The sequence below is a fragment of the Poecilia latipinna genome, unplaced genomic scaffold (assembly GCF_001443285.1).
Source record: "Poecilia latipinna isolate Pla-1442-1.1 unplaced genomic scaffold, P_latipinna-1.0 Scaffold222, whole genome shotgun sequence".
NCBI lineage: Eukaryota > Metazoa > Chordata > Actinopteri > Cyprinodontiformes > Poeciliidae > Poecilia > Poecilia latipinna.
The window spans coordinates 250,370-266,824 of record NW_015112838.1 but is presented as its reverse complement, the minus strand read 5'-3'; the positions used below and the strand labels follow the sequence as shown (position 1 = coordinate 266,824).

Genomic DNA, 16,455 nt, shown 5'->3' with positions numbered 1-16,455 from the left:
CCCCCCGGGGGTGGGGGGGCCCCCAAAAGTTTTAAAAATCTCCCCCCCCCCCAATTTTTTTTTTTTTTTTTTTTTTTTTTTTTTTTTTTTTTTTTATACCAGAAAACCATAAGTAGTTGCATTTTTCATTGTCACAAATAATGTAGGGGGACACAGTGAGGAAAGTGCTATGGTCAGATGGGACCAAAATGAAGCTTTCTGGCTTATATGCAAAATACTCTGAGTGGTGGAAAAACTAACACTACACATCACCCTGATCACATCTTTAATTATGCTGACACACACTGGAGTAGGAATGCCAAACCACATTAATCTAATTAAAGATCCGACTTCATTTGAGTTGCCATCCAAGGCATCCGGGAGATAAGCAGGAGGCATTTATTGTAGGACTCTTTTGAGGAACAAAGGCAACTGTCTCTAGATAGCCAATTAGAGAGGATGCTAAAGGATGGGGAACAAAGTTCACTTCAGATATTTACTCCCCCTGACCTATATCTGTCCTTCTCTTCTCCTCTCTGCTGCACTGTAGCCTGACAGAAAGCATACAGTTTTAAAATCCTCTGTTGTGCAAAGGATCCCAGAAGCTACGCAAAATCAAAGAAGCTACTTGTGGCCACCCTGTTGTTCAAAAGCTCTTCTTTCATCAAAATATTTTTTTTGACAAACGTGAGATGGTCTTTTTCAGTCCCTTGAATTTATTTATTTATTTATTTTTTTTGCCTTTGTTGAATTGTAAACACTGACCTTAAGTGAGGCAAGTGAGGTGTGCTTTTCCTTAAGGTATTGGTCTGGGTTTTAATGCGACATTGTCAAGAAATTATTAATGCACTAATGGAAGATTTTTGGCAAAAACTTTCACCACCTTTCCATGATTTCTACTTTTGCGGCGAACAGTGCCTCTTACCGTGGTTCGCTGAAGCAGAGACAGTGATGGATGTTGCGTACCTTAATTGTCATCTGATCCTGAACTTATTTAAATTTGGGCATAACAAGTTGGTCTTCAGAACATTTAGTCTACTTCATCTTGAAAGAAAGATTTCTCATTGTTTGTTTGGGTTGGGTTTCTTTTGTATGGCTTTTAAAACTAAACACATCTTTCAAAAAGATATGGTTAATCACAGTCAATTTAAAGACTGAAAACTATTTTTTCACACTGGGTCAGGCTTGGTCAAGATAGTGCACCTTATAAAATGTATTGGATTGCTTGTTGTATTTCTTATTTCCTTTTTCTTACATTTTAAACAAGAGAGTTTAAAATGTAAACTCTCTTTTTGAGAGCACTAACATATAGAGGTTTCACCCTATCAAATTATGAAAAATGTCAATATTTTGTGGAACGGATATAACTATTTATGGGGTCAGTAGAGACTTTTTTCTGCTTTCAAGTGTATCCTAACCGTTTCTGCAAATTAGATACATTGATCAGCAAAAACGGTTCTATGTCAAACACTAGATGTTCTAGTGTTAAAGGAAATTTAATTAGATGCCGTAAAAAAACACATCTTAATGAATGTAGAGGTTATTTGGAGAGTTAGAGCTTGAATAAAATCAAACAGCGGTTACATCTTTTATAATACAATCTCACCTTCTCTAATACAGACATACAAATGGCTTTTTCATCCTACATTTTGTCTTTCCCTGCTTTTATTTCTTGTTCCTGCAAGTAATTTAAATAAATTCTGTGGACGTTTAAACTGAACATCCGACTGCATTGAAAATAATCATTCTCTACTTTTTCCATTGCCACCATTTATTTGCTGTTTTAAACAGCACTGAGTTGTCATTGCTTATATTGTGCAAAACCCAGATTGACTTGTTTGATTTGGGTTTATGCAAAAAACTGTTCTCCAGAAGACAATAAAGGAGCTCCTAACATCCCTCAGCGCTTCTTATACAATGCAAACACACTCCTCCTGTGCAAAGTTTGAAATGTGAACTTTTTTTTATTTTTCTTAACTGTTCGACAACTTCATCAGCAAGCTTGTAGAATATCTTTGTTGGCCGTAACATTTCACACATCAATTTGACAGAAAGTTTCTTTTCTACTCTGTAGATATCTATATTGCCATCTGAGACCATATATTATGAAAATTGATTATGAAATCCTTATTTTACACATCTTGCTGTTTCAGGTGAGCTCACTGAAAAAAAAAAAAAAAAGCATGCTCTGAAAATGGTTAAAAATTAAATAAGACTTCACATGGCATTGCTTTGTCCAGATGCTATCATGAGGTCGTGACATGGTTGATCTGTCACCACTTGAAAGATAAAAGCAAATGATCAAAGCAAAGGGTCATATTAGCTTTCCCCTGCGCAACAGGCAGTCATGTGCTGAATTGTTTTCCTATGAGCTGCATCACAGTCAGAGTATTGATTAATGGTGGGACTGATGAAAACAGAGGATACATAGCTCAGCATTATTCTTAATTTGTCTCCAGTGCCTTCGTGTGGCAAGTGATATTTTGAGACAAGCCTAAATCATTTTTATTACAACAGTAAGTGAGAAGGTGGCATCTCCAGGCCATTGCCAAAAATATAAATAGAAAAGCCCTCCGGCCCTGTTACTTCCACAGTTTAAAAAAAAACAAAAAAAAACACACACATTCTCTCCAAAATATGCTGATAAACATTATTGGCTGGCTTTATTCTGTGGCTTCATTAGTTTGCAACTACTAACTGTACTGCTTATTGCTTTTGCACAAATAGAAGGGTTTTTTTGTTTGTTTGTTTGTTTGTTTTTTTTTTGCTATGCTGCAACATATGTTTTTTTTATATATATATTTTTTCTAACAACAAATGAATAATTAGATCATTGTAATCAGAATTCAGGGACACTGTCCGATGACTCAGCCTGTGACACTGGATCTTCATTTTTACTGCTTCATTGTTGCCAAAGATTCAGGATTACGGTGCCTTGCAAAGGCAACTAATGCTTTGTTACATTACAACAGCAAATGTCAAAGTGGTTTCAGTGGGACATCTGTAAACTATATCTGAGTCAATACATTGTGCATTCACCTTTTGCTGTATTAAGGGAACAAGTGTTTTGGGGGTATGTTAGATATGAATCTACAGACTGGGAGGCGATAAACAAATAGCATATTGAATCTAACATCCTCCCTGACTGAGTATAAGCCAGGCCACTGCAGCTTTGGGTATATGTTGATTTTTCATATATCATTGGAAGGTGAACCTCTGACCCAAACTCAAGTCTTTTGCAGCTTTAAAACGGTTTTCTCACATGATCGCCCTGTATTTAACTCCCCATGTGTTAGCTTTTCACCACAAAAGCTAAGGCTGCTGCGTAGACTATTTCGAGCTCTGCCTTGGCTTTTTAAAAGGAAAAAAAAAACCTTATTGAAGATGTAATACATCTTAAAATTGTAGTTAAACACTTACAAAGATGTTTTAGCAGTTTGTCGTAGAAATATATCATTAGTGCATTTGCTCTTATGTCAACAGATGCCACATAAACACTTTTGTGAAGTCTGCTATATTTCTAAATTATTACAATTTCAAAGTCAATGTAGTTTGAGTAATGAAAGGAGGAGAACTGCTAAAAGCTCAGATGAAATGTGGCTGCAACACTGAGGCAGCCGTTGCTCTAGTTTTACTGCAACCGTGTTAACAATTCCCAGTTAGGTTTAGTGAATGCTCAGAGTGACACAAATATTATCCAAGCAGTGATCCATCTGTTTGAATGTTTCCAGCCATTTGCCCCAGATTTTGAAAAAGATTTTTTTTTTCATCCGGAAAATGCCTTTGAAAGGTCTTTTTTAGAAACAGAGGAAAGTTCTCACGACATAATATAAGAAGAAAAAGTATTTTACGTGGCAGCTAAGACTTATGTTTTAAAGTAAGTTGAAAATCTGTATAGATGTTTTTGCACGAGTCATGCACTTGAATGATGCTCTTCTTTTAAGAGTTGCACATCTTCAAGAAGTCAGCATCACATCATAATACTTATTTTGACTTCTCTAAACTTACATCTCAATTATCACAGTCAAATGATCACACTTTCATCTTGATTTATTCCAAAACTTTTCACCTGAAAACATTTCGTTTGTCCAGGCAGACAGTCGGAAATTTCACTTGAGCGTTTAGGTGCAGATTTTTGGTGCAGCACACTCTCGCTGCTGCTTGGCACTGTGAGACTACCCACTTTTCACTAATCTGAGGTGGGCAAATTGGGATTTTATTTGATATTTTGAAAAAAGAGCGCCAAATCAATATGGAGTTGTGCCTATGATGGGTACATACAAACATCCACCTTGCTCTTTCTCATTTGTGAATCTATCCTGAAGACAGACTTTTAAATAGTGTTTTTCTTGTATTGCAACTTGTTTGCCTAGTAAAGTCAAAGCTCTTTAAATTCAGTTTAATTGTACCAATAAGCAGCTGTTGGATTAGGATTATGAGTTTGTGCATGGGGCTGAATGTTAAGGACATCTTTAAGAAGTTAACAAAAGACCCTGTTTTATGGTAAGTAGTAGCTTAACAGACAGTTAATGAGTTGGATGCAGCTGAGGCAAAGACAAATGTTGTCAAAATGTTCAGTGGAAGAAGCGCTTTAAAAACCTCAGCACCGGTTCCTTCAAAAATTACTATGAGCTGTGCGACACTGATATTCACATTAAGTGATCCGGAAAATTCAAATTTGTTTTTGGACGTCAAACAAACAGCACATTCTCTGACCCCCTGGTGATTTGTACAGCAATTCATCTTTTTCCAAGCACTTTGCTGCCGTCGAGGAAGGAAAGGTTGTGACTGCTGTGCAACAACAATCAGAGTGAACACAAAGACATACACTTGGGGGGGAGGGAGAAGACATAAGTGAAAGCTAAAAGCACATAAAGAAGAAGAATGGGGGGATGTGGGGAGGGGAGGAAAGAATGAGGGAGAGTGACTCATAAATCAAGAAAAGGTGAGATTGCTGAATCAGGGTTGATTGTGCCTGGGAGAGACAATAAAGCCTGTAATCATCTGTCTCTGCTGCACAGACCTGGCAATTATCTGCCCATACCTGACCGCAAAAACAGAAAGGGCAGGATCCATCTACCTTCACCCGATCATCCCATATCGCTCCAGTTTTTAAGGGGAAATATGATGATGCAGACTGTAAGAGCAGGGCAATAGCGTTCCCCTTCACAGGGGTATCTGTAGAGAGAGAGAGAGAGAGAGAGAGAGAGAGAGAGAGAGAGTGTGTGTGTGTGTGTGTGTGTGTGTGTGCGTGCGTGCGTGTGTGTGTGTGTGTGTGTTCGAAGAGTTTCCTTCTGCTTATTCGTTCAGATATTAATAAAAGTAGGGGGTTCTGATAGTTGCTTTGGATCTTTCATCTCCCTCCATCTACATGCATATTAACATGCACACATAAGGAAGGTTGTCAATTCATTACCACAGATAAGAGGAGAGTAGTCTCTTATTACGACGGTGTAACACCGCCTGTGCAAGCTCCATTTGCTTCAGCTGCTGCTCTTCCTTTGTGACATCTGCTTTCAAAATGCTTCCGCATATTGGCATTTAGGATACAAATTTCCCATCATTTTTCTCCAATACTTGCGAGCCTGAAGCGTATGGACATCGCTCTCTGACTGAAAGCGCGGCACAGAGGGCTAAAAGCATTTTTTTGCCTGTCCAATAACAGAGCTAAATGAATAGTGTGGCTGTAATTAATCTTTTCTATTGACTGAATAAAAACCTCTTGGTACTACTCAGCTGTTTTCCCCTCTCTGTATTTTTCTCTCTAATAGGAGAGTTTGGAAAATAATTGCAAAGTTGCTGCCAGTGTTGTGGATGATCAAATCTTTTATCAAACACAAATTAGAAAGCAAAAAGGAAAATATATTTCAACAGGTGATTAGTGTTGCACATCCCGAGCACAGGCTCATTTGCAATTCTCATGTATTTATTTATTTAATTCAATGCTTGTGTTCAGCACATCATAAATGTAGCCTCTCATGAAAAGGGGAAAAGGGACTGTGTTATATTTAGCTTTTATTGTTGTTTTCACCACTGTCCCCTCTGAAGATCTTGTACATGGAAATTATTTTTCTAAACACGTCTCCCCGATTAATTTTTTTCAAGAAACATTTTCAAAAGAATAAGCAAAAGCCGCGTTTCCATCAGACAAACAAAACACCAAAGCAAAACTGCCTGGCAATAAACTAAAGTCGTGCAGTCTCACATTCTCAGCAGGGCAAAGTTCTAACATAAAGCCTTCATTTTGTTGTTAAATTATTGTCAGGTGTAGTTTGATTCAAGATGGCATCTAAAATGTGATGATTGTATGTTTTACCCGGAGAAAATGTCACCTAAACAGGTAAGAAAGAAACTTTTAAGCCACGTACAGGACGTTGGTTTTTGCTCACACCCTTAAAGGGCCACAAGACACACCTAGCTGAGTTCCTGTGAAACCTCTCCCACTGCAGTCTACATCATGGTGTTTTGTGTGATTTACAACTAAATAGTAAACACAGCAATCATAGCAGAGAGGAACAACTATTAGAAGTTCACAAATTCAGAAGAAGAGGAAATAGTCGTTGACAAGCTGCAGTGTCTCATTTTATTTTCCATGTTGTGGGAAAAAAATGAGAGCAGAAGGCATCAGTGGGACGTTCTCCTGCTGCACAGGACCAGAACCGAGCGGGCGGAGCTCGGTGTTTTGGACCGACGGTGCATACTTCCTCACCGCCTCAGACAATTGCCATGCGGCTCTCAGGCTGAAAAAGCTTCTGGCAGATGAGCAGTCAAGGCTGTTTTGCGCATAAACGAACACGGCCACAAAATTCAGATCATTCACACAATAGCTGTGCATGCAGAGAACGAAAAGTTTCCCAAGACGGGACAGACGATATGAGGCCGAGAACAAAATGATGCGATTTTCATCATGCAACTGCGACCTTGAGGACCAATTTCTGCATGTCGGCCCATACGGAGCCTTTTATGAACCCCTTGTACTGATGTCTAAACAGTAAACCAATAAAAACAGAAAAAACACAATGTGGGAAAGTAAATGAAATGGCAAAGAAGATGGTGGTCTATGCATATGGGAAGAATGTTGTGATTTAAATGATAATAAAACTAAAAATTGTTTATTTCATTTGTTTTTTTTTTAGGAAGGGTAAAGTTTCCAGGGGGTCTTCCTTTATTTGGTTGGCCAAGACATGAGAGACTTCTAGGTTTTACCTTTGGACGGTTGGATCACAGGGCTAATTAAAAAATCTCAACAAAGCTTTGAAAACAGAATTGTTAAGAGATTGTTGCACTTCACGATTCCCGGTCTCAGGACATTTGCGACATGTCTTCAGTTTCTTTCTCTACCCCGTTTCTCTAAAAAAAATTACTATTTGGGTCACAAGTGTCCCAAATATGTAAAACATATGTGTTGTACACTGATCAATATGGATTCTGTGTTTTAACCAGATTTAAATGTTTTGCTTTATATAATTTAACCCTTAAAACCATTTAAGTTTAAAATACAGACACAGAAAAGTAGAATAACAGACAGGTTTTGGGGGGCGGGGGGTTATCTTGCCCTTTCCCTAATATTTTTGTTTTATTTTTGTTTTAGTTTATCAAATCAAGTCAACATTTGACTGAAAAAACTAGAATTTGTCGTCGTGGATCAAAGTGCACATCTCATCTCTTTGAGCGTGCAGATGTCGGCATGAAAAATCTGATCAGAGTAACAGATAAAAATCATTTGAAAGAATTTAATAACAGCGTATTGAATTGTCTGCCAGTTTTCCCCTTCCTTCAGAGCGAGTCTAAAAGGAAAACATGCACCTTTGAAAGCAGTTTCCCCCCCCCCCCCGTCACTCCTCTCTTGCTTTGGCCAGCAGTCAGTGTCCACGATGCCAGGGGAGCTGCACTACCTGATAAGCAAAGGTAGAGGCTCTCTGACACATCTGTCTGCTTGATGAGCCAAGTGTCAAAGTCCCCCAAAGTGCTGGATGAAGTGCATCAATAAACGACTTTAATCCCCTCCTGGGGCCAATGTCCTCCCACTAATAAGGGATCGTTTTACACCGCTGGCTGTAAGCAGAGAGGTAAAAGTGGCTTGGCATGCGCCTCAGCACGCGGATGTGCTCTACGCTGGGAATTGTCTGTACACAGGTAACAGGCTGTAAATCACAGGCGCCTGCTGTTGCTTTAATTGCCAGACTGAATTGGTGTTTGCTTCCTGTTTGTTTCTTTCTTGTTTTACCTCCCTCTGTTGCCCCCTTTTGCCATTTTGTTTTTTTTTTATTTTTTAAAAGACCATGTCTATTTGTCATCACTACCTCTCCATCTTTCCAATACTTCCTGCAGTGTTGAATTTCAGGCCATTTTCCTCTGATATGACTCCAGCTCTATCCCAGAAAGTTTCAGACACTACAGAAAGTAAAATAAAAAAAAAAGAAAAAAAAAAAAGAAGAAGCACAGGGGCTGAGCAGTATTTGGTTGTTCTGAAGGACATGTGGGTTGCTTGCATCCGCAGGGGAGATCCAATGAGTGTCCTAGTCAGAGTGACCCTAATTAACCACACATTATCTACAGGCTGTGCAGAGGATTAAGGCCCTTAGCTGTGGACCGTACAGGCCTGGAGACCCAGGAAAAGAGGACTCTGCATGAAAACCCACTTCATACTCTGCCTCAAACCTGAATTTAGATGAAGATGGGAATGTGAGACTGGACTTCAAAAGATCCAAGTAAGGAAGCAGAATGCGGAAGAGAAATGTGGCTGGGATTAAACGGTTGTATAAAATTTAAACATTTGCCTCTATGTTTTCCATTCTTGCCTTTTATTAAACCTAAATGTTGTGTTATGAGGCAAGGATAACTCAAGGAAATACAAAAAAGCAATTATTAAAATGATAGTTTTATATATATATGAAAATGTAATCGTCCCAACTAGCCTAACACCATGTGAAAAAGTAATCACCTTCTTGTTAACTTGTTTACTGTGGCTAAAAAAATATATTTTCATTTTTATTCCTTTTGGAAAACTAAGTTCAATTTCACTAAAGCTGCCAGATCTGTAGAATCAACAAAATATTCAAAAATAACATCTATGACAACATAAATAAGCCTTTAGAGGTCTTAAAATATGATCTCCTTGTGTTTAAATTTATTTTAAACTGTTCGTGAAAATTTCTTCATGGTCTTAAAACGTGACAAAAAAAGCTAAAAGAATAAATACTTGTTCACAGCACTGGCTCTGCTGGTCAGGGCTTTTCTCTATAAGGACTAAATATAGCAACCCCACTTCACAATGCACGTTCCCAGGAAAACACTGTTTCTGGCACGCCTACAAAGAGGAACAGATATTTTGACTTCGTCTGTCATCTCCTGGAAATCTCCCTCTCCCCCCGGCAAGGTGATGTTTGAACAAATTGAAGCTACTGTAGGAGGAGAGGATCGTCTTTCTACTGAGAGATAATGAGCTCATTTCCCCGCCTGACATTAGAAATCCAACAAATTAACACTTTCCTGTGTTGACAGGTTGTCATGTACACAGCATCCACAATGCAAGGCAATCTGGGAACTTGCACAGAGACCCCCATTGAAGCAACACAGTGAACGACTCCCGCAGGCCGCCGGAGAGTCTGACTTCGGTTGGAAACACTTTAGTAGCAGCTGTGACATCCTCATTTCAGTTGAAAGACGAGCCAATATCAACAACACGATTAAAGAGGAGATTAACTGGCATCAACCAGTCAACTGTTAGACGGATTCAAATGCTATAGCTCATAAAAGTGCTATTGCTTTTAGAGGGGTAGAGTATTACAAGGGTGATGGTTTGCAAGTGAATGCATTTTATATTTTCATAACACCAAAATATTCTATTAGAGAGTTATAACAGTGCAACTCTTCATAAGGCTCCCATGAGGTATTACAGAGCAAATTTAAACTTTCCATTATCCTGCTACGCACTAGCTTTATGGAGTCACTGCAATGCAGTTCTCCACTGTAATTCAGTCCGTATGAGCCCGGCTCAAGACTCTTCAACTTACCTCGATCGGTGTCATAGAGGTAAACAAACTTCTGCCACTTGTAGTAGGAGAGCAGGCTGAGCACAGCGCCCCTCAGGGTCGGCCGCATCTGGATGACAAACTGCACCTCGTTATCGGTGGGGTAACTGGGCGTGACAAAGGAGGTGTGCAGAGCGCCGCAGAAGGAGGTCAAGGTGTTCATGGACTTCTTGTCGTAGAATCCGAAGATGGCGTACACCCCGCGGGAGAACTGGGAGCAAACTGCAGGGACAGCAAAGCGCAAGAGGACACGCGTCAGCATGTTTTCACTTTTGTGAGCTTGAGCGTCGTCACTTCAGGCTGGAATCGTTCTTTATGTGGCAAACACACAGCAGTCTGAAAAAAAAGGGGTCGTCTGCATGTAAATGCTCTTTGTGCGCTTGATAACTCAGAGACGGCTAATGAAAAGAATGGAAGTAAATAAACACACAAATGTAGATGCTCACAACATCGAGCTGTGACATTTTCCTTATTTTATATTTAATGTCTTTCAGGGTGCATGTGACAATCTACAGTGTCTTGAAAAAGTATTTATGCCTCTTGATTTGTTTTATTTTTTTTTTATCATTTCTCACATCCCACCCACAAATTTCAACATGTTATATTGGACATTTATGTGACAGACCAATACAAAGTAGTACATAATTGCAAAGCAGATGGAAAATTATTTTCAACATTTTTGATAAAAAAAAAGAAAAAATGTTGCACATTTGTAATCCCCTTTACTTTGTGACCACAAATAAAAGTCACCATTCAGTGAATAGAGATCGCCTGTAGTTCATTGTTTTCTGAAAGCCTCAGAGAATGACATTTAAAGCTGGATTGTGTGAGAAAACACTGCTTCATTCACTTTGTAAAAGTGGAAACATTATGACTTAATAGCTAACATAAGTTTTACTGTTTTGGTCTTAATTCAACATAGTATATGTGGCAAAAAAACAGTGATAAACACTCCCTCCCTACTCTAAAAACGGATATGCGTTTGTCTTTTTTTTTTTTGCTGGCCAGAGAAAAGAGAAAATGGATAGAACTAAAAACAGGGAATTATTATCACATGAAATCCCTGTACTATAAAATGAAACATGTGGCTATGTAAAAATGTGACACACAGAGAATTGAGAATACTTTTTTTGCAGAGCATTATAATCCCTAAAGAGTGCCGATGAACCTTTTTGTAATTAAACAAGAATCAGTGCCACAGATGATGTCAATAAGATGAGTACTATCTGATTTTATTTTCATTTTTACTTTATGAGATTTTCTAAAGAAAGCATTCATCATTACACCGCAAGGACTTGAAGAATCTTGGCTGAAAAGACTAAAAACTCACGACGACCGTTTGATGAATAAAACATTTCATAAATCAGCCTGGAAATGACAGTACCAAACTGTCACTCTAAGAAAAAGCAATATCGTTTTGAAGATTAACATTTGTAAGTGAATTCTGTTCCCATAAAAAGATAGAAAACTTTAGGTAATTTCATAAAAATAATAATAATAAAAACAACAACAATTTCTTAAATGTTTAAATACGCAATGCAATTTCAAGCACCGGTGTATAGAAAACGGAGGTCAAAAGATAAATGTCACTGTAGGATATGGTAAATGTTAGTCGTCCAAATCAGTGCACTGCGTCCAAAGAGACAGCCCGCTTTCCCACAGGATCTGTTGATAAAGGCTGCAGCTTCTATGCTGGGAAAGTGGCAGGCAGCGGATAGAAACGTCACAACATTCAGTGAAAGCTTCCAGCTCCAGCTCGAAGCTCCCAGCAGTTATCTCTCTGCTCCCTCATCCAAAGTGAACAAGTCGCTGCGGTATTCACAGCAGCTGTGAGCGCTGCTGCTTCCTGTCCCCGCTTCAGTCGGCTCCCTCCAAAAGAGCTGCGAACGTCAACCCTTTTCACCTCTAGTAAAAAAAAAAAAAAACACAAGGAGTGAACTTTCACTTTCAGCAGCCTCGTAAATAATAGCTGTCAGTTGTGGCAGGTTGTGGCAAGTGTTTAATGAAACAAGTGTCATCAAATCCAAGATAGATCTTTTTTTTTTCTTTACACAGGCCAAATGAGTTTGAAAAAAAAAAAAAAATCCCTAGAAAGTTTTTAAAAAACGATGCTTAATTGGGTATTTACTTTCAGAGTGAGCATAACAAATAGTTTATTAGTTTTGACGTTGTCTGGGAAAAAAAAAAAAAAAAAAAAAAAAAAAACTCAGACAATCCCGGAACTGTGCAGCTCAGTAAAATGATCCATTTTCTTTGTCAGAAAGAGCTTCTGGCATTTCTTCAGAGGCCACAAAAAAACAGTTTGCGTATTCATCTTGCACTCTAGTGAGACAGCATAAATTGCTAGGCTTGAACAGCTTCCATTAAGTCAGAAGCCATTAAGGTGTAAACTAATATTAAAAGCTACAGGTGTGTTTTGGTTGCCAGCTCGATCATAAACATATTCTGATTGACTCTCCAGTTTTCCCGCTGGGTAATCAAGCATTCTCATCACTCTTAAACACTTTGAATATTACAGTTCAGCAGTTCAGTTTACAAGGGGAGGGGGGGAAGGATGGCTTCATCCAATCCTGGTTGATGGCTGTTTCAAATATTTGTTTCTGATTCCCTGGTGGATATTCAGTTAGGCTACACAGTGAGGTATCGCTTCGACTCCTGCCTTAAATAGGGGGGTGTTAGTAACAAACAGTCACAGAGGTGACAGTTCTTATTTTATGCCCTCTAATCAGGCTGACGATACTTCTTTATTCTCTCCCCGTGGGGGTTTTCAGCCTTTGTGATTGAATGTGCAACCCCCCTCTGATGCGCAAACAACAACATGATGGTGCTCAGATATTTGGCTCTTAAGCAGAGTTGCTGTGCGAATGAGAAATCTCATCACTGGTGTGATTTGCCGCATCTCCTTTAATTCTGTTCACTTTCCATCTTTGCTCAGACAAGGACCTCTTCCAAAGTATTCCTGATCTCTGTCTTTCTCTGTCTTTCTCGCACATGCACACAACAAAGCTTCTTGATAAGTGAATCAACAACCCGACTGCGGCATTGTGGGTAAGGGCTGCAGGGTGAGAGGGACAATCTCCCAAAGTGAACGGGAGCCAGAGAGAGCTGCAGCCCCAGTCGAAACCCGGCTTCCTCTGCACTTCCTCTTAATTTGGGCGAGCACTGACATAAGACCTATCCTACGGGTCTAGATCCAGCAACTCCTTTATCTTGGCTGAAGCTGTCCTGTGCTTTTAGGGTTAACCTTTGAGCAAGCCCAGACGTCGTTACCAAATAATCCCCTGTTGAAACCCTTTGAATCCCCTCTCTGAGACGAACTTATTCTAGTGGAAATGTTTTGGGGGCTGCTGTGATTCCAAGAACAATGCTGTCTTGAATAATCTGAGCTCAATAAAGATTGTCTCACGGAGGTGACATCTTGCACAGACGCATTCTGCTTTTGTTTTGCGGTCTTAACTCCGGTCGTTTTCTTTCCAAAAGACATGCCTGCACCCTCTCCTCCTTTTACGCAACCCATACCTAACTATTGCTGAAGGTAGTAAACAATCTTGTCTTCAGAATCTGCCGCTGCACCTCCGCCTTTGGAGTGAGCCTTAATGAACATCAATTGTGCCTGCTTATACAGCACCAGGGGGCTTGTTGTTGTAGCAATGTGTATACGTTGCGCTATAGACCCTACTAGAGTTATTCCACCACTACATACAATTAACGGGAGCAGCGATATTGATTTTTAGTAGAGCACTTTAAGCTTGGTGCAGAAGGCTCTTGTTTTTTTCTCTCTCAATCACTACTGGACAAGTTCCAGTTAAAAGCAAACATATAAACGGCCGTCTTCAGAGCTTTACTGCTTTTGCTAACTAACAAACAAGCAGGTGCATGGATGGAAATGAAAATAAAAATGCATCCTTCACCCAGCTGAGGCGGCTTGACGTGGGCAATGGCTTTCTGCCAAGATAAGCATGGCTTGGCAGACAGCCATGACGCAAGAAAAGTTATCCATCTATCATTGGCCCCGGAGCTAGTTTTCCACTGCTTAATTGTATGTCCAGTCAATGGGAATGGGCGCTCCCTGTTTAATGCACAGTGTAAGCACTGCAAAAAAAGTAATAACGATATTGTTTTGCAATGCAGTTGCCTGATAATGTTGAAGTTAGTGCCTTATTAGAAGCTAATAATTTGCCCCAATGATAATAACAGACTGATGCTTCGAGTGTATTTCACCACGCCTCGCTCAAAATATTAAACATTTTACCATTTCAGTCATTAACTAAATAGGCTTACACTGAAAATAACTTGAACATGATTTGAGATTTGCGAAGTCTATTTGCAATATCACTTTCAGTAACAATATATTCCAAATGTACGATTATCAAAGCATGCAATGACTGCCCAGATTCCAACATGTGTTAGCAGCTGATCATTAAAGATCTGCCTTTGTCATGTTTTAAAATGCATAAAATAAAACTATAATTCTCTACTTCTCTCATGTTTGGTTATTGTTGTTGCCTTTGATGTTTCTACACTGCAGCCTTTGGGTGGGGCTCATGTTGACACCCCAGAGTGAAAACCACATGTCTGCAGAAAACCATCAATCTTTTCTCATTTGTAGTGATGTTAATCCATTCTTGTCTTCAAAGTATCCAACTCATGGAAACAATCAGCAATACTAAGTTTTTGTTAGTCTGATTTACAGCTTTCTTCTGTGACCGATTTGCTAACAGGACCAATTTGCAGCTTTTAGGAGCTGCAAGCTGGTTTCTGGTGATGTCCAGAAATTAGACCACACAAGAAGCTGAAAGGTGTTGGATTTTTAATCAAGTAATCAGGTTGATGGCTCGGGTTACCTATAAAAAGAGAATTATTCCAAATTAGTCTATGATAGCCCCCAGTAGTTTATTTTTATCTCACACAAGAAACTGATAGTAAATTGTTTATGCTTTATGTGGGTGTTAACCTGATGGTCTTGTATCTTTAGCACTGGAATTCCTCCAGGCCTGAATTATTACCCAACAGGCTGAGTTAATGTAATGTTAATTTATCTCAGTCCTGACAGAAGGTGTGCAGGTCATGATCTACGCTGAGCAACACTTTATGGGATTATGGACTTTTGTAGTGGAGGTTTTGTCATTTCTGTTCTAGTTAGATGTCACAGAAGGAGGAAGGTTGCTGTTCATTTAGGGAAACTGAATTTAGGGTTGTTGCAGTGACTTTCTATGGCTCTCCACTCTCTCAATCCTGTTGGTCAGTTATGGACCGGATGTGTACCGAACGCTCTGCAGCGCAACTTAAAAAAAAAAAAAAACGACACAAAAATAAATAGAGGACTCACTCAACTCGGCTTTCTGTGAACATTACGGTTTCTCATGCAGCCTCAGTGGAGAAAAGAGACGGGGGCAAAAAAGTTACACTTCTTTAAAAAGCAGTACCTCACTGCATTTAGCTGAATTACTCACCTGAAACAACATCAATGCTAGGCTAACAAGTTAGCGGACGTGACGTCATACGGCTACCTGCAGCGTCTGAGGAATCTCCGCTAATGAGATGGGGGGTTTGGGGGGGGTGGGGGGGGTGAGGAGTTTACCCAACAGCTGTGCATGACACTTTCAGGTACAGCTAGAAAATTAGAGTTTCTAAATGTCAAACCACCCCAAAGTGGTTCAAATATGTTTTATTGTGAAACATGTTGTATTCTAGCATTTCTAAACCATTTTCTGTTTATATTATTGCATAATCGATCTATCCACGCACGGGCAATGTCTGGTTAGTATTTTTTTCCCAAGTAAAAATAATAATAATAATAATAATAATAATAATAATAAAAAAGCCGCTCATGCATTTCTCTATTACCATCATCTTTAGTCACAGAATATTTTAACAGCCTCACATTTCTACTGTAATTACTATCACCTACACCTTTGCCAGATTGTGAAGAGTGTTAGGATCTGTGTTTTCTGTGTAGTTTTTCTGTGTTAGTCCAGTTTCCCCTGTGAATCTGTCTTCCCGGTTGATTGCTCCCAGCTGTATCCCGTTCCCTGATTACCTTCCCTGTGTATTTAACCCCACCTGTTGTCTTTGTCTGTGTCGGATCCTCGTCGTGTCTCACGTCTGTGTCTGTTCCTGTGCTGCCAGTATTTTCTGTTGTTCCTCCTGGTTTATCATTAAATTATCTCTTATCATGACTACCTGGGATTCCCGGCGTCTCTCTCACCGCTCTCCTCAACCACACATCATGACAAAGAGGTATGCTACCTTAAAATCTTTTTCAGTTTTATCTGGTTACATCTGCAAACTGTATTGAGATTTCATAATGGTGAAGTGGGAAAAAAAATTATCAAAATTAAAATCCACAAAATGTGGTGTACATTTGCATTGAGCACCATCTACTCTGATGCTAATAAATTAAATCCAGTACAACCAACCATCTTGAGAGATCACAAATGAA

General features: G+C 39.3%; 1 protein-coding gene and 1 long non-coding RNA gene across 6 annotated transcripts in view; both read right to left on the bottom strand.

Annotated features, from left to right (window-relative positions):
* Window positions 1-16,455, bottom strand: part of LOC106947084 (glutamate receptor 3) — a 113,888-nt gene that overhangs the window by 64,008 nt on the left and 33,425 nt on the right. For all 5 annotated transcript variants that reach the window (XM_015031880.1, XM_015031878.1, XM_015031879.1 and 2 more), the window contains exon 3: window positions 9,996-10,235. In XM_015031880.1, coding sequence (XP_014887366.1) covers window positions 9,996-10,235 — 240 coding nt within the window. The remainder of the gene's footprint in view (window positions 1-9,995; window positions 10,236-16,455) is intronic.
* On the bottom strand, window positions 10,577-15,544 carry LOC106947085 (uncharacterized). The gene is made up of 2 exons (XR_001424903.1): window positions 15,467-15,544; window positions 10,577-11,916 (listed from the first exon to the last, which is right to left on the bottom strand). It is a non-coding gene; the product is annotated as an uncharacterized LOC106947085 (long non-coding RNA).